General features: G+C 43.9%; 1 protein-coding gene across 5 annotated transcripts in view; it reads left to right on the forward strand.

Annotated features, from left to right (window-relative positions):
- FYCO1 (FYVE and coiled-coil domain autophagy adaptor 1) overlaps positions 1–3,528 on the forward strand; it is a 248,555-nt gene extending 245,027 nt beyond the window's left edge. For all 5 annotated transcript variants that reach the window (XM_070727677.1, XM_070727682.1, XM_070727678.1 and 2 more), the window contains exon 18: positions 1,590–3,528. In XM_070727677.1, the coding sequence (XP_070583778.1) occupies positions 1,590–1,665 (76 nt within the window). In that variant the 3' untranslated portion in view covers positions 1,666–3,528. The remainder of the gene's footprint in view (positions 1–1,589) is intronic.
- The last annotated feature ends 21,358 nt before the right edge of the window (positions 3,529–24,886 follow it).

Raw genomic sequence — 24,886 nt, forward strand, 5'->3', positions numbered from 1 at the left:
ATAGGAGAATATATGTTTTATGTTCTTCAGGAAATGTTAACCCTCTACATTCCAGTTCAGCAAACAAATTTTTTATCTTTTGTAAATACTGATTTACACACTCACCAGACTGCAACTTCAGGTTGTAAAATTGCCCAGGTAGAATGACCTTTGCTCTGGCAGTTTCTCTTTGCTATAAAGATTTGAAATGTTACCAAACCCCAGCTGATTATCTTCTTGCTTGATATTTACTAACTAACTGTCTTCTACTCCCAGCATCAGAGTTGCTTTAGCCTTGTCATTCAGCCTTCTCTGATTCAAGTTACCAGGTGGTCTTTCAACTATCTGACAAAGCTCTTCCCTAATGAGAAAACTCTGCATCTTAATGCTCCACGCATGATAGTCTTATTAAGTTTCTCAAATGGCAAACTGGCTGCTGAAAATGCCATTTTCTAAATTCAAACAGCCCTTACTCACAGGAAAAACTATTCAATTCACTTTAAATCAGAAATAAATCTTCTGTCATAGATCTGGTTCCTTTCTCCCAGAAACCTGGTTGCTTTCCAACTCTGATTACTTGCCTACATCTGGTTTCCTGCCAGCTCTGGACCCATAACCTGTCTGAGTTATTTTTAATTTTGTGTTGGAAACATGGTGGATACATGGTGGATATTGAGGCAGTTTCCTCAATAAAGACACGATAGAAGGAATTCCTTCTTCAGAAGGCTCTTTTACTTCTTCAGTAGTATCAAAATATAACTATTTCCTTTATACTGTATTAGAGAACAAATCACTAATCAACTACTATCAGATCACACTATACTAAACCACTAAACCAAACTATCAAACTAGATCACACCCACGCAAAAGGTGTATTACATTATATACATGTACTGACCATTCAGATCTTAGAACAGATTGCATCATTCTGCTAAAACATCATGAACATCATTTTCTTTACTTCCACTGTACTTGTAATATTACTTCAGGGTTATATGCTGACAGCTGATTGGCACATGCATGCATGCTAGGGCAAGAGCTCACATGCTCGTAGATATGACTCCACATGCCACCTGTGGCATGGTTGTATTGTATGAGGCAATTTTGCCATATAGGGAAAAAGCCATCTATTTTGTGGCTAGGATCATACTGATCCAATTCAGAGAAAGAATTTTAAACTTTATTTAATTGTAGTTGTTTAGTTCTTTTCAGACAAAATAGTTGTTCATGAATTTTATTCCATTGTATAGTCTCTTTTGCCACAGTTGTTAAGTAAATCATTGCAGTTGTTAAGTTAGTAACAGGGTTGTTCAGTACCTTTGGCTTCCCTGTTAACTTTGCTGATCAGAAGGCCTCAAAACCTCTGACCCCAGGACATTACAACTATCATAAATATATGCCAGTTGCCAAGTATCTGAATTTTGATCATGGGTATGCTATAACATGTATGAAAAACAATCATAAATCACCTTTTTCAGTGCCATTGTAATTTAGAACAGGCATTTAATTATTGTAAATTAAGGACTACCTGTAATTCCATTGTTTCTCCTTGATGATCTTAATTTTACAATTTCATTTTGACCGATTTTCTTACGTTGTTTTTCTTACAGGTTTATTTCAAAAAAAGTATTTTTCCACCTATCTGTTCAACGGCCAGTGATTTATGATGGAAGTGATTTTCCATAGTTCTTCCTGTATGAAATATCTTGCACAGAAGATATGAATCATTATGCAATAATTCATATATATGCATGCATAGCTTTTATAAGAGCAATAATGATTCTAAACTGTGTGCCAATTATTCAAAAGCCATTTTGAATATATATTCTGCTGCATTTGATACATACATTTTATTAAAGAGCTAAGAATAGGAAATGTATTTTTCAAATTTAGATGATTTAACATATTTATAATACTAATTATTGTTGGTTATATTGAGTCAGCAACAGATAGAAAATCAGTTTTGCATAAACATTAATATTGATAAATTAACTTCCCAGCTAAGTAAGCTACAGTTTAGGATTTCAGAATCTGAAGTGACAGCTTAAATTTTCTGATTTTAAACAATTATAATTATTTCATATAGTATATGAAAGTTTCTTTTTGTTTGTATTCATACTTTCCATTTAAAAGGCTTTTCTCCACCACATTATATACATCCTGGCAATACTCTTACCAAATTCAATTCTCATGCGGCCTTATTCTTTGTTTGTATTGCTAAAAGGCAACGTTTCTGATACTTATAATATCTAAATCTAGCCCTAATCATGATATTCCCCAAATATTTTGGGTCTACAGTTCCTGCTAGTTAAGAATCCTGGGAGTGTTTGCCCAGCAAGTAAAGTGGGTATAAGTTGGGAAAAGCAGTTTGACATGCAAAAAGGCAATGGGTGGCATCAAAAACATACATCTCCATTTTGCAAAAGGGTGCTCACTTAATACAGTTGACATGTTGCCTATGATGCAGGATTGCCTGCAGTACTTCAATAAATTTGTGATCTAGAAGTAGGCTTATATTGATCTGTTATTCCTGCACAAAGATACAGTTTACAATCAAGTACAAAACTTATTAAACGGTTGGCATGTTATTTGTTTGCCCATTTTCACAAAGGAGGGAACAAATTGGGTTCCAATAGGCTAGTTACACTGACTTTAGTCCAGGGTGGGAAAATCCTAATGTTTCCGACTCTATGGGACAGTGCTCATCTGAACTGGTGACCTTTCGATCAACAATGCCAGAGTCTTAGCCACCAAGTCAACGCATCCTTTGAAAATGCTGAACACAAGCTTGCAGCAAAATTTAAAACAAGGAGCAGAAGATGCACTTATTTAAGCAATAGTTTCCTTCAGCCTGTTCAAATTAATATTGAGTATTATGAATTCCTGATTCGCAGGCATAACACTTAGATTTCCCAATATCAGCTAGCGTAGATATAATAATGGTAACAACAACAACAACGTGAGTATTTATGAAGGAGAACAAAGATAAATTCCTGGTTCCTCAATTGACAGAAAGGTGCTGAACTATGTGAGGCATGGCTTATGCTATAACATAGCTATATTGTTATGCCATCCATTAGAATTTTATCTGGTAGAGACACCATCATGCTAGAAATCATTCTTTTGTTTTGTACTCTGTATGAATTAACTTGAACCTTAAATTCAGCTAGTTTAAGATTAGGATATGAGCAATATGGCCTACTTACTGCTTGATATTACAGAATACTGTGCAGGTATAATAAATGGATTTACCAATGCAGTTTAGATTCTTTGATAATGATTTAAAATTTTCTCAGAGCTTGTATAATCTCAAACAGACCTGTAAGTTGCCTGATATGGTAACTTAGAAGCAAAATGAAAGATATTGAGGATTGACCATTTCTTGTTGAATGTTATCATTATGATTTAAGAGCATATTTTATCATTGATGAAGTTATGTTTGAGTGATTTACCTCTAGTGTATTTATTATAATTCTTTACATCATTATAAAACAACACCTATCACCAATAAAAGTCCAAAAAACATTAAAAAAATTCATGTGGAGAAAACCTTGCTGGTCATTGCAATTATATGTGCTTATAAGCTTCCTAACAAACAAGAAGCAGCAGGTGAAGCTAAGCAGAATCACATCAGATATCGATAAAATTAGCACCAGATCCCCCCCATACACACACACAAAGCAATGCGCTCTCTCCCCACTTCTCTCTATATACCAATGACTGCATTTCTAACAATCCATTGTTAAACTACTGAAGTTCACAGATGGCACCACAGTGATCGATCTCCTTTGAGACAATAATAAATGTGCTTACAGACGGCCGGTTGAACAACTAACTTGTGGTGCGACCGGAACAATCTGGAACTGAACACAAAATCATAGAAATGGTGGTAAATTTTAGGAGAAACCCTCCCACTTCTTACAATTTTAGACAACACAGTATCAACAGTGGAGACCTCCAAACTCCTAGATTCTACCATACAGCAAGATCTAAAATGGACACTTAACATTTAAACATCATCAAAAAAGCAACAAAGAATGTTCTTTCTGCGCCAACTCAGAAAGATCAAACTGCCCAAGGAGCAGTGTTCCCTCTAAGGTGTGTGGCCCGCGCGGCCACGCACGCAAAAACACCCCTCCCCCGTGCAGCCTTTCCCAAGGCCATGCAATGGAGCTGGGCATTGGAGTTGGGGGCGGGGAGCAACAAGGAAAGTGCAGAAGCCGGCAAAGGTTTTTCTTGTTCTGAATGTCGCGTGTGCATGTGCGTGCGCTCCCCATCTCGCTACCAGCCCACTGGGGGCGGGGAGGCCACAGCCGAGAGGCTCGGTACCAACCCATCCGCAGAGGGCAGGGGCAGCCATGGCTCCCTTTCCTTCTCCCACCGTCTATGTCTACTGCCAGCACCTCCAGCCAAGCCAGTGGCCGTTGCCACAGGTTCCTCAGGCGGGAGCTGCCACTTCCCTCTGGGCAGCCCAGCCAGGCGGTTGTAGAAAGTGCAGAGATTATTGCCACCAATGTTCCCTCTAATTTTTTTCCGGTGTGGGTAGAAAGTATAGTGTCTGAGCGACAGTTCCTTTGGGACTGGGCGGCATAGAAGAATGAATAAATAAATAAATAAATAAATAAATAAATAAATAAATAAATAAATAAATAAATAAATAAATAAGAAAAAAAATTCCTTTTTTTATTAAAAGAAATTAATAATAAAACAAAACCAAAATCTATTTTATTACTATCTTCTCTTTTTCCATCCCTGTCTCCTCCCCCCTTGTGTGTGTGTGTTTGTGTGTGTGTGTGTGTGTGAACTCTTGAACCATTTCCAATAACAGGTGAGCTATTGGAAATGGCTCAAGAGTTCACACACACACACACACACACACACACAGCTGGGGGGGTTTTTCTCTGTTATTATTTGGGTGCTTTTTACCACATGCTTTAAATCAAGAGTCATTTCTGTCTCTCTCTCTCTCCCCCTCTTGCTCTCTCTCTCTTTCTCTCTATCCCTCTTTCTCTCACATACACCCCTTTCCAATTTAAGGGAACAGAGAAAGTTTATAAAGGTAATTGGGCAGCTGTGGGGTGAGGAGAAGAGAAGAGAAAAGACAAGGATGCAACAAAGACGGCGATGCAACTTTCCCAAACAAGTTTAAACACGATGGGCGAACGAGTCCAGGGCGCTGCCGAAGACGGGCAAAGGTGGCAGGAGAAACTGCCCCACCAAGGTTTCCTTGAAACGTAGGGAGGGCTAACACGGGATTTCATTGCAGGCTGACTTGGGGACGGTCAAAATAGTGTGTGTGTGTGTGTGTGTGTGTTTGAATGGGAACTGAAGCAAAAAAAATAGCGTTTTTCCTTTCTTGCCTTCCAACCGTCCTTCCTGCATCTATAAACACTATCTTCAAAACCAAACATTTTCAATCAATCAATCGTAAACTGGCACCCCTTTTCCATTCCATGTCTTCAGGCTGCCTTTTGCACTCCCCGCCTCTATTGTTCTCCCCCCCCCCTTCCTGCTTTCTTCCTCCTCCTCTCTTCCTCTTCTTTCCCTCCCTCCATGTATCTTCTCTCCCTCTTTCTACTTTCTTCCACTTTCTTTAAAAGGAGCATTTCGCTCGCTTCTACGCCAAGGAAGAGGCTGGGGGGGAGGAGGGCGCGCCACAGCATCCTGTCTAGTCCGGCCATCTGACGGTCCCTTTCGGGTTCAGTAATCCACACACACACACACCCAAAAAAACCCACGACCGAGCGAGCCTAACTAAGGCGCCTCTCGGCCGATCGCCTCACCCTCTTCCCTCGGAATCCGAGACTCGCGCGTTGCCTTTTGTTTTCTCTCTCTCTATTGCTTTCTTTCTCACTCACTCTTTCTTTCTACCTCTCGTGCTTTCTTTCTCTTCTCTCTCTTGCTATCTCTCTCTCCTCCCACTTTCTCTCTCACTCTCTTTCTCACTTTCTCTCTATCTTGCTCTGATGCTCTCACTCTCGTTCTCCGGAGGCTGGCGAAAGTGATTTACAATGTCGGGCGAGCGGGCTGGCGCACGCTCTCCCCATTTCCCTGCCAACATTCAAAATAAGAAAACCCTTTGCTCTTACTTTGAATGTTCTGGGCGGGCGCGCAGGCAGGGAGATGGGGAGAGCGCACGCCAGCCCGCGCGCACGCCAGCCTCCGGAGAACGTCTGCCCCGCCTCTCTTGCAGCAGAGGAGAGAGGTGGAGCGGGCGGGCAGGCGGCAGCCGGCGCACGCACCCGCCAGCCTCCGGAGAACGCCTGCTCTGCCTCTCTTGCAGAGGAGGAGAAAGAGAGGCGAAGCGGGCGGATGAGCAGGCAGGGGGCAGCCGGCAGGCGCGCAGGCAGGGAGATGGGAAGTGCGCGACCGAGGAAAAGGGTGCGCGCGGGGGTATTTTGGAGTGTGCGCGTGCTCACGTGCGCAGCTTACGGGGAACGGTGATTGCCACTGCCTTTTTTATTATTTTTATTATTTATTATTTATTAGATTTGTATGTCGCCCCTCTCCAAAGACTCGGGGCGGTTCACAACAGCAAAAACAGTACAAATCCAATAATTTAAAAAATTTAAAACCCTTAATATAAAAAAGAATCATACATCTCATACAAACTATACATAAAATGGAAGCGGCCCAATGGAAGCGGAATCAATTTTTCCTTGCCTGATGACAGAGGTGGGTTTTACGAGGAGTTTACGAAAGGCAAGGAGGGTGGGGGTAATCCTAATCTCCGGGGAAAGTTGATTCCAGAGGATCGGGGCCGCCACAGAGAAGACTCTTCCCCTGGGTCCCACAAGACGACATTGTTTCGTCGACGAGACCCGGAGAAGGCCAACTCTGTGGGACCGAATCCGCTGGGATTCATGCGGCAGCAGGTGGTCTCGAAGATATTCTGGTCCGAGGCCATGAAGGGCTTGATAGGTCATAACCAACACTTCGAATTGTAAATGGAAACTGATCAGCAACCAATGCAGACTGCGGAGTGTTGGTGTAATATGGGCATACCTGGGGAAGCCCATGATTGCTCTCGCAGCTGCATTCTGCATGATCTGAAGTTTCCAAACACTCTTGAAAGGTAACCCATGTAGAGAGCATTACAGTAGTCGAACCTGTTAGGGCATGAGTGATGAGGGCATGAGTGACTGTGAGCAGTGACTCCCAGTCCAGGTAGGGCCACAACTGGTGCGCCAGGCAAACCTGGGCAAATGCCCCCCTCTCCACAGCTGAAAGATGGTTCTCTAATGCAGTGTTTCCCAACCAGTGTGTCGCGGCACGCTAGTGTACCGCGAGACATGGTCAGGTGTGCCACGAAGAAGGAAGCTCAGCTTCTGGTCTCACAACTTTTTGCTGAGGATGCGAAGAGCAAAAAGTTGCGAGACCAGAAGCTGAGCTTCCTTCTTTGCGTCTTCCAAGTTTTCCGGCAGCTGCAGCGCCCCATCTGGAGCTTCCCTGGCGGTGGCAGCAGGTGACCTTTGGGGCCTGGCGGGAGGGCACCGGCAGCGGGCGCGGGAGGGCGCTAGCATTAGCAGCACTGGGCAGTAGCCGTGGGGCTGTGGCTGCGAGCGGTCGGCAACAGTGTACACCACGCCATAGCAGCAGCATTGGGCAGTAGCTGTAGGGTGGCCAGCTGTGAGGTGGAGCTCTGGAACCGAGGCACCGACGGCGGCGGCTGGACATGTTGCTAGAGACCGTACATGTTGGCACTGCGGGGCTGGCACTGGCCTGCTGGCTGGGCCGGGACGGAGGCTCCAGCCCCACGCCCATGCCCAGCACCAGCATGTACGGCGTCTAGAAACACGTCCAGCCGCTGCCATCGGTGCCTCCATTCCGGAGCCCCGCCTCAGCTGACCGCCCTGCCACCACCCCACGGCTACTGCCCAATGCTGCTGCCGCGGCGTGGTGTACAAGAAAGAGAGAGAAAAAGAGAGATGGCAAGAGAGAAAGGGATAGCAAGAGAGAGAGAAAGGTGGAGAGGGGGGGAGGGAGAGAGAGAAAGCGAGAAAGAGAAAGAGAAAGACAGCAAGAGAGAGAGAGAAAGCGAGAAAGACAGCAAGAGAGCAAGAAAGAGAAAGAGAAAGAGTGAGAAGCAAGAGAGAAAGAGAGAGAAAGAGAAAGAGAAATGGTTCAAGAGTATATACACACATACACACAAGTGGGGGAGCAGACAGGGATGGGAAAAGAGAGGAGAGTGTCTTAGAGTGTTATTTTGTGTCATTTTGGTTGGTAGTGTGCCCCAGGATTTTGTAAATCTAAAAAATGTGCCGCAGCTCAAAAAAGGTTGAAAATCAATGCTCTAATGTAAGCTGTGGATTGAGGAAGACACCCAAGTTGCGGATCCTCTCTGGGGGAGTCAATAATTCCCCCCCAAGGTAATGGATGGGCAGATGGAATTACCCTTGGGAGGCAAGACCCATAGCCACTCCGTCTTATCAGGGTTGAGTTTGAGTCTGTTGATACCCATCCATACCCTAACAGCCTCCAGGCACCAGCACATCACTTCCACTGCTTCGTTGACTGGACATGGGGTGGAGATGTTCAGCTGGGTATCATCAGCGTACTGATACCTCACCCCATGCCCCTGTATGATCTCACCCAGAGGTTTCATCTAGATATTAAATAGGGGGGAGAGGACCGATCCCTGAGGCACCCCGCAAGGGAGAAACCTAGAGGTAGGAGGAGAACCACTGAAGAACAGTGCCTCCCACTCCCAACCCCTCCAGCCAGTGCAGAAAGATACCATGGTCGATGGTATCGAAAGCCGCTGAGAGGTAAAGAAGCACCAGGACACAGAATAAACCCCTGTCCCGGTCCCGCCAGAGATCATCCATCAATGCGACCAAAGCAGTTTCCGTGCTGTAGCCTGGCCTGAAACCTGAATGTTTGAGGGCCTAGATAATCGGCTTCTTGCAAGGACTTCTGGAGCTGGAGTGCCACCACCTTCTCAACAACCTTCCCCATAAAGGGAAGGTTGGAGACTGGACGATAGTTGTTCAGAATGGCTGGGTCCAGGGAAGGCTTCTTGAGGAGGGGGCGCACAAGTGCCTCCTTGTAGGGTGCCGGGAAGGACCCCCTCCCCAAAGAAGTGTTGACAATCTCCTGGACCCCGCTCCGTGCCACCTCCCTGCTGGCTGAAATCAGCCAGGAGGGAAACGTATCCAGTAAACAGGTGGCGGAACTCACAGCTCCAATGGCTTTGTCCACTTTATCAGGTGTCACCAGATCAAACTCTTCCCAGACAGATGGATAAGTACGGGCCCCAGTCACTTCGACTGACTCATTGTCAGTCAACTCTGTTATCCAATCAGAGTCGAGGTCCACCTGGATCAGCGGAAAATGTGTTATAATCCTCGGCACTGCTCTGCAAGGGCTCCCCAACTCCCCCCTGGTTAAGAAGGGAGCGGGTCACCCTAAACAGAGCAGCCGGGTGAGATTCCGCTGATGCAATCAAGGCGGCATGATATGCGCATCTTGCCACCTTGAGCGCCACTTTGTAAGTCTTAATATGAGCTCTTACAAGTGTTCGATCAGATTCGGACTTACTCTTCCTCCATCACTTCTCTAGATGTCTCTTCTGGCGTTTCAGAGCTCCTCGATAAACCAAGGAGCTCTCCGTGGTCTAGTGCCACAGAGAGGTCACAATGACGCAATCCAGTCAAGAGCCTCCATTGCAGCCTTATTTCAGGCTACAGGCGATTGCATCTGGAATAACCTCAAGGGCCCTCTGAAAGCCCTCTGGGTCCATCAGGCATCTGGGGTGGAACCACCTGTTCGGCTCCACCTCCTTGCGGGGGTAGGATTGGAGCCAGGAAGTCAAGCCGCAGTAGAAAATGGTCTGACCATGACAAAGGCAATACTTCTAAGCCCCTTAGTCTCAGACCATTTCTCAATTGCTCAGAGAGGAATACCATGTCGGGTGCGTGCCCTCCCCTCGTGAGTCTGACCATGTACTACTTGAGTCAGGTGCATGGCTGTCATGGTGGCCATGAACTCCTGTGCTAGCCCAGAGGATTCACCAAGCGACGGTAAGTTAAAGTCCTCAAGATAATAAGTCTTGGGAACCCTATTGCCAGCCTGGCTACCTCCTTGAGCAGCACAGGCAGAGCTGTTGACATGTAGCTGGGAGGCAGGTATGTGAGCAACAAGCCCAGCTGAACCCCAAAGTCCAACTTCACCAGGGGGGACTCACAACCCGTAATCTCTGGAGCAACGAGTCTACGCAGGCAAAGGCTCTCCCTGGCTATGATAGCCACTCCTTCCCCCCTTCCCTGGGGTCGAGGCTGATGCCATACCTGAAACCCGGCTGGGCAGATTTCAGAGAGAAGAACTCCTTCCAGGCCCAGCCAGGTTTTAGTCACACATGCCACGTTGGCCTCCTCCTCCAGGATCAGATCCCGGATGAGGAGAGCTTTATTTACTACTGACCTGGCCTTGAGTAGCAGCAGCCTGAGCCCAGGACCAGGATTACACTCGGCACCAGTACCCTGGGTTGAGCTCATGGAGCCGGAACAAGACATTGCTATTGAGCAACAATCCTTCCTTCCCCTGGAATGGCTAGCTCTGTGGCTCCCGCCATATTTGCCACTCCCCACAGCACCAGGATATTCTGACCCTCTGCCATCCCAGAGATAGGTGCCCCCTCCCCTCCTGCCTCTCCAACATCGGGTGGGTCAAATATCTCATTCATATTGTTCCCATATACCTCATCCATACCATAATCCCACCCATCCCAATCATTCATTCCAAACATATTACTACACCTGCCCCAATTATCCATCAATTAAACCCCCCCAATAATTTAATTAAAATATAGATTAAATTAATAATAATTAAAACACTAATAAAAATAAGTAATATTAGTATTAATGAATGTAAAATCAGTTCTTAGCCACTAGTGCTGTGCCTTTTCCTCTCACTCAGCTCGACCATGGTGGCTTCCTGAGTGGAGCAGAGGTGGCAGCAATAATCTTTGCAGTTTTTACGGCCGCCTGGCTGGGCTACCAGGAGGGAAGTGGCAGGTTCTGCCCGAGGAACCCACTTGGTGGGAGGTGCCGGCTGTAGACAGACGGTGAGAGAAGGAAAGGGCCGGTGCCGAGCCTCCCTGCCCCCCAGGCGGGTGGGCTGGGGGATGGGGAGCATGCACATGTGCGCAACATTCAGAACAAGAAAAACCTTCACTGTCCTCCGCACTTTCCTTGTTGCTCCCCACACTTTCCTTGTTGCTCCCCGACACAGGCGGTGGGAGAAGGAGAGGGAGCAGCAGCCGCTCCCACCACCAAGCCTCCCAGTTGTGGTTGTGGGGATAGACTCTCACCCTCTCCCCCGGGTGCATGGCGGGCTGGCAATGGGAGCGTTCACCCCGGTGCTGCCAATGGAGCAACTGAGCATGCTCTTTTTCCTCTACGTCGGTGCCGCCTCGGAAGCAGGTGAGAGAGGCAGCGCAGGTGCCTGCCACCGACAGAGAGAAAGAGAAAAAGAGAGAGAGAGCAACAGACAGAGAGCAAGAGACAGACTGAGATAGACAAAGAGAGAGAGAGAAAGTGAGAAAAAGAGGGAGAGCAAGAGGGGGGGAGAAAAAGAGATAGCAAGAGAGAATGCAAGAGAGAAAGAAAACGAGAGAGAAAGAGAGAAAGAAAGAAAGAGAGAGAGAGAACAGAGAGAAAGAACAAGAGAGAGCAAGAACAAGAGAGAAAGAACAAGAGAGAGAGACAAAGAAAGAGGGAGAGGGAAGAGAGAAGTGGAAAGGAAGGAGGGAGGGAAGGAAGGAAAGAAAGAAAATAAAATGAATGGAGGGAGGGAGGAAGGAAAGACATTTGGGGATGTAAATTTTTTTTAAAAAATTTCTCAACATACATTCAAACAATGCAGTGAACCATCTAATTTTCTATGAACAAAATGCGGTATTTTCTTAGTAACTAATATCAATCATCAAAAAAGTTGCAAAAGGTTTTTTTTTCTAATGTCATCCAGGTACATACTTTTCTTTCAATTAAATTCCCTCCTTAATGCTCCTTCAAAAAGTACAACACCAATTGTATTTCTAAGTTATTAATCATTATGCCAAAGTGCTTCCTTCTTTCTTTATACATTTTTCTATAAACCAAGAAAATTTGTATAGTCAATCAGATGTTAACAAAAGAAAATTAAAAACAAAACATAAACATATACAAATTTTAGACTTCTTCCGCCCCTCTAAATAATACATTTACCTAATCCACAATGTAAAAATTATTTCAGCCCATCTAACATTCAGCCAATTAATACTTATCTACATTTCTTACTTAATTATTAATCTTAAATTTCAGTCAATTTGAGAAAAGAAAAAAAGGGGGGAAATTCTAAATATTCTCTATTTTCAATCAATTAAAAATCATTAATATCATTAATCTCCCCAACAATTCTAAATTCAATTCCATTTATGCATTAATCCAAATCAGTATCACCTACTACATATCTTATTATAATCAATAATTCTAACTTTATTAAAACAGATCACCAATTTCTAAATTCATATATCTAAATAGAAAAAATAATTAAAGTTAAAAAAGAGCAAACAAAACAATACTCCAAGCTTAATCAACCCTTCTCAAGCTAAAATTTCTTTAATCTGAGCAGAACTTTGAACCAAACCCTTTTTAATTTTTTTGTATCCCCTTTTAATCCCTTTTTCCATTTTATTCTTTCTATTCTTCCTTCTAGGAAGGAAGGACTTTGTTAGAAAAATAAAGGGGTTATTGGATCAAACTTTGGACACTTGACCAGGGCTGCCATCAGGAATTTTGGGGCCCCATACAGCCTAAGTGTCTGCCCCCCCCCTTGCCATTTTAAAACTACTTTTTTTAAAGTTTTTAAGAAGATGTTAGATAATCATCTGAAAATAGCTGTAAATAAAACCCGATATTCCCAGAATTAACTTTATTCATAAGATTATGATAGCAACAACTTGACCTTAGTTTTACTGGAACTATAGAATAATCATATAATAACCGCTGATGTTACAGGCCGTATAACTATATAAAGAAGGAACTGTGAGGATAACAGTTCAAAAGGGACGGGGGTGGTGTTTGTTATGTTGTGTTGTTTTGTTGCTTGTCTTATAAAATGCAAATACAAAATTTAAACAAACAAATAAGTATATTGTAAAATGATAGATTATGTACTATCTTATTTTTTTAATGTTTATATAATAACTACTTTCTTTAAAAAAAATCATCTGTCTGAAGTAGTGTAGGATTCCTGTCTAAGCAGGGGGTTAGACTAGAAGACCTCCAAGGTGCCTTCCCACTGTTATTCTATTCTAATTATCCAGGGGGTTGTGTAGTTATCAGTGGTATTAAAATAGGAGCTGTTAAAAAAAACCCAAATACAATTTCATATTGCTTCACATCTCAATATCCTTTTCGATCTAGTTTTTACGCCCATCGGTGAACGCAGGTCTGAACGAGCCCGTGGTATGCAAGTTAATTTCAAAGTACACTGCTCGAGCTCGATGCTGCGGTTTTCGGCGCTCTCCTGCTGGGCCCCAAAGAAGGAAGGCGGGAAAAAGGTGCGAAGAATGAAGCTCTCCTTCTTCCTGCCTTCCTTCCAGTTGGGAAACGCTGGTATGTTACAACCGGGTTCTGAAGACCAGCCCCATATGACAACAAACCTCCCTTCTTTTGCTTTGGGAAGGCGCCTCGAGTTTCCCTCACGTCCATTCATCTGCGTTATTTTTCTTTTACCGAAGGGAAGCTCTGATTGACGCCGTTAATGCGGGGCCCCTGTGATCACCGGGCCCGGTACGGGGCTCCCTGTAGTACCCGTCTATCGGCGGCCCTGCACTTGACAATGTAGTTATGAGGGTGGCAATACCCCGGGGTTATGTGAACATCTTTTGGGATCTTCTGACAAGCAACTGCAGGGTTTCATTAATGACTGTGGCAAGAAAGGCGGTAAAGTGAGGCAGAATTTATTTAATAACCGTCTTACTCAGATCATAGAAACGTTGGCCTCCATGTCAGAACAGACATCGAGGATTATCTGTCTGACCAGTGCACTCTTTTAGAAGAAGATCAGCAGATCGGGAGTCCATTTTGAAGCTCCATAGAAAACATCTAGGGGGGAAGGCAGGTTGTCCTCGACTTACAATGGTTCATTTACTGAGTGTTTAAAGTCGCAACGGCCCTGAAAAAAGTGACTTATGTGCCCTTTTCACACTTAGGACCTTCACAGCAGCCCGATGAATGCAGGATCAAAACTTTGCTGCCGTTTCATATTTATGACTGTTGCTGTGTGTCCTGAGGTCACATGACCCCCTTTTCTTTCTAACTGATCCACGCCCAGGCATGAAAATGTGGTGCTCAGACATCATACTTTTCTGCCCACAACGAAAAAAAATTAGAGGGAACATTGCCCGCAGCCCAGCCATGCCCTGCTGCCCCTTTGGCCCCAATTAGAGGGAACATTGCCCGCGGCCCCCAGCCATGCCCTGCTGCCCCTTTAGCCCCATCAGGCCCCTCCGCCAGGCCCCTGGCTCTTCCAGACCACACTGATCGCCCTCAGTCCTCTTTCTGCTCGCCCTGCCGCGCCGATCACCCTTGCTCCCCTGCTGCTCACCTTGCCACGCTCCTCGCTCCTGCTTACCTGTGTGTGAGAGTGTGAGAAAGAAAACAAGAGAGAGAGAGAAAACAAGAGAGAAAGTGAGAAAAAGAGAGAAAGAGGGAGGGAGAGAGAAAGAGAGAGAGAAAGAACAAGAGAGAGAGAAAGAAAATAAGAGAGAACAAGAGAGAGAGAGAAAATAAGAGAAAAAGAGATAGCAAGAGAGAGAGAAAGCAAGAGAGACAGATAGGGAGAGGAAAGGAGAGAGAACCTGGATCACCTCCTATAGGGGCCACTTTTGGCATTTCACCTTCCTGCCTTTTGCAAACTTTTGCCTTCACACAACAAAAGCAGAAGCAGTACCATATAAGTCTTTCTTTCTCTCCTAAACTCCGCCATAAATTATTCTTTGTGAGATTCATTATGCTGCTGCAGAAAGGCTTGGAGGAAGCAAGGGCACTTGTGGGGTGGTGGGTGAGTCAAGCTTTTCTGCCCAGAAAATACTCACTTTTGACAGCCAATGCTGAAAGGCAGAGATAGAGCTATCGGGAAGAAACCAGTTGATCTGGGAGTTGGGGAATACTCTTTCTTTTCCCCATCCCACCTCTCCCCACCTACCACCCCTTTTGATAAAGGGGGCAGGTAGCTAAAAAGTGGGCAGGAAGCCCTGCCATGCCCAGCGAGGGTGTGGGGAGAAAAGACTGCAAGAGGAGTCCTGTCTCACTCTATTTGCCTCAATGAAAGGCAACAGCAGCCTGGATACTTTCCTTCCCTGCTCTCTCTGGTGCTGGTTGCCAAATGACAGGCACGCACTCAGTCACTCATTCATCCCTCACTCCCCCCCTCTCACCTTTGTGGCCAAGATCAGCAGGCCAGATTTGGTGAGCTGAATGTGCCGCCATTAGGGAGGAGAATGTGAGAAATGGGCTCTCTTGCAGCGCCCACTCTTCCTCTTCCTTCTGGGTAGTGGCAATGCAAATATCCAATGACCACTGAAGGAAAACAAAATAATCCAGAAATCTATAATCCTTTTGATGCCATTTAGTAGCTTTCTAGATTTTGGCAATTTAAATCTGCTAGTTCCACCTTACATTTTATTTATCAGCTAAATCAGTAAGTGGATTAAGGAACAATTTTTCCTGACTTAGCTAAAACATTCTTTCAGAGCTTTGTGTAAGAAGAGATTTGTAACAGAAAAAATTACAGTACAAGGTAAATCTCAGAAATATGTCTTGTTTTCCAAGAATTATACTAATTAGTTTTTAGAAGAATAACATTCCTTTAGATTAATTTGATTCTGGTAGATTCAGCTGATGTGGTTGTGAAGCCAATGGATGACAACAAAATGACCAATGACGAAAGCCTTTTTAATCCTTTTTCTTATTCAAACAAAATGGGCAGAGCCTTAATTGGCCAGAGAAGGAAAATAATTTTGTCTCACCGGACAAAAGCATCTAATTTAAAAGCATCTAATTTAAAAGCATCTAATTAATTAATTATTCGATGAGAAGTGAAATGTCTTCAAAGAAAAACAAAGAAAATCATGTTGTGTTTTGAAAAAGCACCTTGGGACGACCATGACCTGAGAAGCTCCATGTACAGTGCTGGAGATACTTATTACAGAAATGTGACATTGTAAACCAGTAGAAGCCATGTTTTCCAAATAGTATAGGCCTGCATCTGAATTCAGAGTCACTTGATTGGGTTTACTTAGAGCCATCAGCTTTAGGAGGTACAAGTCCAGACAACCACTTTGTAAAAGAGTTTTTATTGCTGTTTAGTAATACTATATTTTCCTGAAAATATGACCTATACCAAAAGTAAGTCCTACTTTTATTCTTATGTATGTGTCTAGTATAAGCCCTACCCCCAAAATACCATCTCATATGAGGTAGGGCGAGTCTTGTAAAAATCAAGCTGGGATGGCAGCTGCAGCTGCCACACACACCTGCACCTGCTTACCTTAGGACTGCTGCAGCCAGGCTTTCCGTGCCCCAATACCTGTCAAAATGCTGCCTGATTTCTGTGACTGCTTGTAGCCAGACACACTATGGCACATTACATTGGTGCAGCCATTCACGCCAGGAGACAGCATGGCACATTGTGCCAGTGCTGCTGCTCACAGGCTGCATGGTACATGATTTCTGTGTAACTGCTCGCTCAATGGTGCAACATGCCACGTGGAAAAAAATCAGACAGTGTGTAACAGGCATCGTTGTGGGAGGCCCTGGCTATGGCAATCCTAAGATAAGCGGGTAAGCCATCCCTTGAAAATAAGACCTGCCTGCTCCAAAAAAACAAGACAGGTCTTATTTTGGGGAAAGTAATGGGAACAGAGAGTGATAGTGTCCACACTGCAGGTAGGTTTTTAAAAATCAACTACCTTTATTTTCCTTCCCGCCAATGGTCTCTTGCAGATAGGAAAATATTACTAATTACTCTCTTTAATATAAGGCAGTGCTTCTCACTTATTTTCTGTTATGAGCCCCCTAGGGAGAAGAAAACATTTCGTGCCCTCCCCAACTCTCCACTACAACTGTAAATGGTATAATTTGTCTATAAGTACACCTCTGCATAACATTCTATCCTTATTAACATTAAATAAATCAAAAAAGAATATAGATCAACTTACAACAAAGAATAACTTTATTAATATTGTTTTTTAGTTAGTAACAGGAAAGACTTAAAAGACTCAACTTGCCTGAAACTAAAAAATAAATAAATAAATCTTTAATTTTTAAACTGTAAAAGTTTTTTGACCATTTCATACTGAAAAATAACATTAAAAATAATCAATATATAATAATAAATTCAACTTGATCAGCAACATTAACTCCAGAGCACAATACTGTATATAAAACACTTTGACCTATAACACAAAAACGAATAAAACAATTTGTGCTTTCTTTTGGACAGGTGCCTTTTATCAGCTGCCTGAATGCAGGTCTCCTTTACTGGGAAAATTCAGACCAGCTTTTCTGAGGACTTTCTGAACGGGAGAAAAGGGGGGGAGGCAGGCAAACTCTTTTCTATGCAAATCCCAAACAAAGCCAAGAAAAGTCTGAAACATCAAGAATATAATTGCAATCATTCAATCACTCACTCACTCAATCATCAATCAATCAGAGCCTTTTATCAGGTGCCTGAATGCAAGTCTCCTTGTGCTTGGAAAATCCAGGCCAGATTTTTTGGGGAGCCAATTATTTATTTATTATTTGGACTTCTATGCCACCCTTTTCTGTAGACTCAATTAGCACTGGGGACTTTCTGAAAGGCAGAAGAGAGGAGGGAGGGAGGAGGCAGGCAGACTCTTTTCTATGCAAATCCCAGAACAAAGCCAAACATTAAAGGAAAAAAGTTCTCGGCTCCTGCCTTCTTTATGTTGCAGGTTCTGGACATTCAGTTTCAGCCATTAAAATTTTGCAAAGTTTCCTGCACTTCCTTACCCTGCAATTTTACTTCTGCCCATACTCAGTAGCAGGATTCAGCGGAAATACATCTGAGGGCTCTTTTTCAAGCCACAGAAGAGGAGGAGCCATCGGAACACAGAAAAATTCCACCAAAATTCTCCAAAACAGATGGTGGTGCCCATGGATCAGGCATTCCCCCTGGCATTGCTCCCCCCCCACAGGGGGACGTACCTCACTATTTGAGAAACACTGATAAGGCAAGATGGAAATGGTATATTGTGGACTGGTGCTTAGAATGGCTAATTTAGTCATCTGCTAAGTTAAGAGGCCACCTATTTTTCCATCTTTTAATTCAGCCTGCTATTTTCTAGACACGAAGCACCAAATCCATGTCAAAAATAGCTGAGCTAACAATTTATTGGTGAAGAAGAGAGCAAACAGCTGAAGCAAACAATTGATAAGGAAGAGCTTCATGCTCAGTTAATACTAATATACTGAAACTGAACTAAGAGTCACCTTTATGTGAGATATATAAATACGATAAATAAATGCTATAAGGGAAGGACAATGAGCAGCTAATACCTGGGGGACCTTTATATAGCCTGTAGAATAGGCAAAATGGCATAAAGGCAGGCAAAAAGCTATCTCCTACATAGATGAAGTGATATAGTAAAATAAGCAGCCATGAAATCCTTGTCAGCAGGAATGTTTAATTAACATATAATGCATTTAGTGGTGACCTTAGCTATCAAAACATACAGCACTGGACTGACACTCTTTCAAAAGAGGACTAAACCCACCGAGAGAGAAAGTCAGTGTTCAGGTGAGATCTGACAAATGTTTCAGAATATTTTGGTGAGACATTATTTGGGCATTACTTCTGTGGAAGTCAGGCTTCTAACTTTTTAAAATGTGCATGAAAGGCAATGCCTAGTGTCAGGGGCGGGGGGATCTTCAGCAGCTTAAAGCAACTTGTTAGACCTGAGCACATCCTAACTCAAGATTAACCTAGAATTAATCATATTAATGAGAAAGCATCTAAATCATTTTCATGAGAAAATATGGAAAAAAGAGCAAAACAATATTTTAAAATTTGAACAATTGAAGATAACTAAAGTGTATGTAAACTGTGGATCAGAAATTAAATACAGTAAAACCTGACATATCTGACCAAAAGTTTATTTTGACATACTGTATTGTATTTGAGTCAATTAGGCATGCTGTTCTGACCTAGGCTTCCCCAAAAGAACAAAGCTTCTTCCGAATCTGGTGCCAGCCACAACACAGGCATAAAAATAAGCCCCTGGTATTTACAGTGTACAAACACAACTTACTGATTTTATGACCATTTTTCATAATGACCATTTGGCAAACACCATGGTCAGTAAGTGAATGCAAGTCATTAAGCTAAATTATTGGTTACTTTGAGGTACTTTTATAAACTGTTTTCACTGCTTGCTTTTTTTGTTGTTAAAAATGTTAGAATTCCTTTCTGGAAGTTACCTCTCTGGAGTAAAAGTCACAAGTGAGAAACTAGCTACTCCTGCAATAGAAATGCTGTGTCTGAAAAATCTCTCTGGACAATAAATTTCACTGTGTCAGGGACTTCCTGTTATGACGTCACGCTAAAGCTGAGCAGCGTTCGGTCACTCCGTGGCTGTGATTGGCATTTCTCTGCTTTTAAGCAGCTTCAAAGCAATCACTGATTTGGAGAGCCAGGCAATTTGAAAGGGGAAGACCTGGTGCATCTGTGGCTGGCAGCTGTGCTGCCCGGATAGCAATGGGAGCCTTAGTGCTCGCCGAGAAGAAGCTGGTCTGACAGGCCGGCCCAGAGGCATGACGGCCCAACTCCATAGAAGGAAGCAAAAGAGAAGTGGCTGGGAGGTGAACAGGACGAGATTGGGAAGAATTTTGGAGGGCATCTCTCTTCAGATTGATCAATTAAGGTGGCAACAGGGGAGAAGAGAGCTTTGCTGTTGGTAGGTGATTGAGTGGAGGAGATTTAGCCAGAGACTGTGAAAAGGGCGGTGACTGCGCAGGAGGGGTGGACTAACACATACAAGATCAAGATCATGAGTGGCTCGCTCCCAGTTTATCTTGGTCTCAAAATTTTGGATATTCCATAAATTTAGCAGAATGGGAAAAAATTTGGAACACAAACTACAAACTAACTCTAGCAAAATCATACAAGGAAAATCTATATAAAATGTTTTACCGTTGGCCCCTCCCCGCAGCATGACTCAACAAAATGTACCCAAAAGTTTCACCGCTTTGTTGGAAATGCAAAAGGGAAACAGAAACCTACTACCATTTATGGTGGACCTGCCCAGTTGCTAAAAAAATTTGGCGCAAAATCAAAAACTATTTAGAGCAAATTGTGGCACAGACAATCCTTTTAAAAACTGAACTTTTCCTTCTGGGTATTGCAAGGCAGAAATTTAAAACTGAAGATAAATACTTAATCCTCCACATTATAACAGCAGCAAGATTACTATATGCACAAAATTGGAAAACAGAAACAGCCCCCGCAGCTTTATAAATAAGGTCCTTGAGTGCACAGAAATGACTAAAATGACTTTGAAACTACAGGAAAAAGATAAATCCGAATTTTACAAAATATGGGAAAATTGGTACAAATGGCTCAAACAGAAAAAATACATAAAAAACAGAAAAGTAAAACTAGAGACTCCTTCCTTTCTTACCAAAACATAATGAAAATGAAAATATAGAAACACTGCACCATAAATTGATGGGACAAAAAACCCCTAAAAATGAACTCGTACCTTTCCTCAGAAATAGTTAAAATGAATACAAATATAGTATTTATTTTATTTATTTATTTATTGGATTTGTATGCCGCCCCTCACCATAGACTCAGGGTGGCTAACAACAGTAATAAAAACAGCATGTAACAATCCAATACTAAAACAACTAAAAAAACCCTTATTATAAACCAAACATACATATAAACATACCATGCATAAAATTATAAAGGCCTAGGGGGAAATAATATCTCAGTTCCCCCATGTCTGGCGGCAGAGGTGGGTTTTAAGAAGCTTACGAAAGGCAAGGAGGGTGGAGGCAATTCTAATCTCTGGGGGGGAGTTGGTTCCAGAGGGCCGGGGCCAGCGCAGAGAAGGTTCTTCCCCTGGATCCCGCCAAGCGGCATTGTTTAGTTGACGGGACCCGGAGAAGGCCAACTCTGTGGGACCTAACTGGTCGCTGGGATTCGTGCAGCAGAAGGCGGTCCCTGAGATAATCTGGTCTGGTGCCATGAAGGGCTTTATAGGTCATAACCAACACTTTGAATTGTGACCGGAAACTGATCGGCAACCAATGCAGACTGTGGAGTGTTGGTGCGACATGGGCAGTTTCCGAACACTTTTCAAAGGTAGCCCCATGTAGAGAGCATTACAGTAGTCGAGCTTCGAGGTGATGAGGGCATGAGTGATTGTGAGCAGTGTCTCCTGGTCCAAATAGGGCCACAACTGGTGCACCACGCGAACCAGGGCAAATGCCCCCTCACCACAGCTGAAAGATGTTTCTCTAATGTGAGCTGTGGATTGAGGAGGACACCCAAGTTGCGGACCCTCACAGTTCCAACGGCCTTGTCCACTTCATCAGGTGTCACCAGATCAAACTCTTCCCAGACAGGTGGACAAGTACGGGCCCCAGTCATCTCGACTGACTCATTGTCCGTTGACTCTGTTTTCCAATTGGAGTTGAGGTCTGTTCGGATCCGAGTGATTTTATCAGCGAAAAACGTGTTAAAATCCTCGGCACTACTCTGCAAGGGCTCCCCAACTCCCCCCTGGTTAAGAAGGGAGTGGGTCACCCTAAACAGAGCGGCAGGGTGGGATTCCGCTGATGCAAACAAGGGGGCATGATACATACATCTTACTGCCTTGAGCGCCACTTTGTAAGTCTTAATATGAGCTCTTACAAGTGTTTGATCGGATTCGGACTTACTCTTCCTCCATCGCTTCTCTAGACGTCTCTTCTGGTGTTTCAACTCCCGGAGCTCCTCGTTGAACCATAGAACTCTACGGGTCTAGTGCCGCGGAGAGGTCGCAACGGCGCAATTCGGTCAAGAGCCTCTGCTGCAGCCTTGTTCCAGGCCTCAGCCAGAGACTCCGCCGAACTGTGGACGAGTGTATCTGGAATAACCCCAAGTGCCTTCTGAAAGCCTTCTGGATCCATCAGGCTTCTGGGGCGGAACAACTTAATCAGTTCTGCCTCCCTGCGGGGAAGGATTGGAGCCAGGAAGTCAAGCCGCAGTAGAAAATGGTCCGACCATGACAAAGGCAACACTTCTAAGCCCCTTAATCTCAGACCATTACCCAGTTGCTCACAGAGGAATACCATGTTGGGTGCATGCCCCCCCTCGTGAGTCGGACCCTGTACTACTTGTGTACAGAACTAAAGAACTAAAGAAAATAAATACACAAATTCCACACTCTAGACATAAATACTTAACATCAGGTCGCTCGATAGTGATAGTCAACAATATGGTTGTTGACATAGGGGAAGGTTTGGTAGGAAGGTTTGCCTATTGGTCGATGACTCTAAAGTGTGCAATAGGGTTGATATTCCTGGAGGTGTCTGTAATATGGCAAATGATTTAGCTTTACTAGATAAGTGATCAAAGCAATGGAAACTGCAGCTTAATGTTTCCAAATGTAAAATAATGCACTTGGGCAAAAGGAAGCCTCACTCCGAGTGTTGTATTGGCAGTTCTGTGCTAGCAAAAACTTCAGAAGAGAAGGATTTAGGAGTAGTGCTTTCTGACAGTCTCAAAATGGGTGAACAATGCAGTCAGGCAGTAGGGAAAACAAGTAGAATGCTTGGCTGCATAGCTAGCGGTATAATAAGCAGGAAGAGGGAGATTGTGATTCCGTTGTATAGAGTGCTGGTGAGACCACATTTGGAATACTGTGTTCAATTCTGGAGACCTCACCTACAAAAAGATATTGATAAAATTGAACGGGTCCAAAGACAGGCTACAAAAATGGCGGAAGGTCTTAAGCATAAAACTTATCAGGAAACACTTAATGAACTCAATCTGTATAGTCTAGAGCAATGTTTCCCAACCAGTGTGCCGTGAGACATGGTCAGGTGTGCCGCAAAGAAGAAAGCTCAGCTTCTGGTCTCACAACTTTTTGCTGAAGATGCGAAGAGCAAAAAGTTGCGAGACCGGAAGCTGAGCTTCCTTTTTCATGTCTTCCAAGTTTTCCACAAGCTGCAGCGCCCTATCTGGAGTTTCCCTGGCGGCGGCAGCAGGTGAGCTTTGGGGCCTGGCGGGAGGGCACCGGCAGCGGGCGCGGGAGGGCGCTAGCATTAGCGGCACCGGGCAGTAGCCATGGGGCTGTGGCTGCGAGCGGTCGGCAACAGTGTACGCCACGCCGCCGCAGCAGCATTGGGCAGTAGCCGTGGGGCGGTGGCAGGGCAGTCAGCTGTGAGGCGGAGTTATGGAACTGAGGCACCAACGGTGGCGGCTGGACATGTTGCTAGACACCGTACATGCTGGCACTGCGGGGCTGGCACTGGTCCACTGGGTGGGCCGGGATGGAGGCTCCAGCCCGATGCCCAGCACCAGCATGTACAGCATCTAGCAACATGTCCAGCCGCTGCCATCAGTGCCTCCATTCTGGAGCTCCACCTCACAGCTGACCGCCCTGCCACCGCCCCACGGCTACTGCCCAATGCTGCTGCCGCGGTGTAGTGTACGAGAAAGAGAGATAGCGAGAGAGAGAAAGGGATAGCAAGAGAGAGAGAGACGGAGAGAGAGGGGGGAGAGAAAGAGAGAGAGAAAGCAAGAAAGCGAGAGAGAAAGAGCAAGAGAGAGAGAAAGCAAAAGACAACAGGAGAGCGAGAAAGAGAAAAAGCAAGAGAGAAAGAAAGCAAGAGAGAAAGAGAAAGAGAAAGCAAGAGAGAGAGAGAGAGAGAAGCAAGAGAGAGAGAAAGACAGCAAGAGAGAGACAGCAAGAGAGTGAGAGAAAGTGAGAAAGAAAGCAAGAGAGAATGAGAGAAAGAAATGGTTCAAGAGTATACACACACAAACACAAGGGGGGGGAGACAGGGATGGGAAAAGAGAGGAGAATGTCTTAGAGTGTTATTTTGTGTCATTTTGGTTGGTAGTGTGCCCCAGGATTTTGTAAATGTAAAAAATGTGCCACGGCTCAAAAAAGGTTGAAAATCACTGGTCTAGAGGACAGAATGGAAAGGGGGGAACATGATTGAAACATTTAAATGTGTTAAAGGGTTAAATAAGTTTCAGGAGAGAAGTGTTTTTAATAGGAAAGTGAACACAAGAACAAGAGGGCACAATCTGAGGTTAGTTGGGGGAAAAGATTAGAGGTAACGTGAAAAAATATTATTTTACTGAAAGAGTAGCAGATGCTTGGAACAAACTTCCAGCAGACGTGGTTGGTAAATCCACAGAAACTGAATTTAAACATGCCTGGGATAAACATATATCCATCCTAAGATAAAATACAGGAAATAGTATAAGGGCAGACTAGATGGACATGAGGTCTTTTCTTGCCGTCAATCTTCTATGTTTCTATGATTGACAACTTGTCTTTACTATTGAAACTGAACGTTTTATATGCCTTAAGCTGATTTGTCTGTTTAGTTTTCACCCTTTCTTTTTTATTTCTGTTTTGACTGTTTTTTATATAGAAATTTAATAAAGATTTTTTTTTAAAAAAAAAAATCACTGTGTCAGGGAGAAGCAGCTGCACAGCAAAAAGCAATTTTAACTCATTTAATGTAGACTATTCCCTTTCTATCCAATCAATTTCCATTTTCTTTTTCAGCTGTTAAGTCAGAGGCTTAACCTTATGTGCAAAGTTGGAATAAACTTCCTATAAAAGTTTGCAAAGCTTAGAAAACTTCTTTTACACCAAGGGAGAATGGCTGGG

This window comes from Erythrolamprus reginae, chromosome Z, assembly GCF_031021105.1.
Source record: "Erythrolamprus reginae isolate rEryReg1 chromosome Z, rEryReg1.hap1, whole genome shotgun sequence".
NCBI lineage: Eukaryota > Metazoa > Chordata > Lepidosauria > Squamata > Dipsadidae > Erythrolamprus > Erythrolamprus reginae.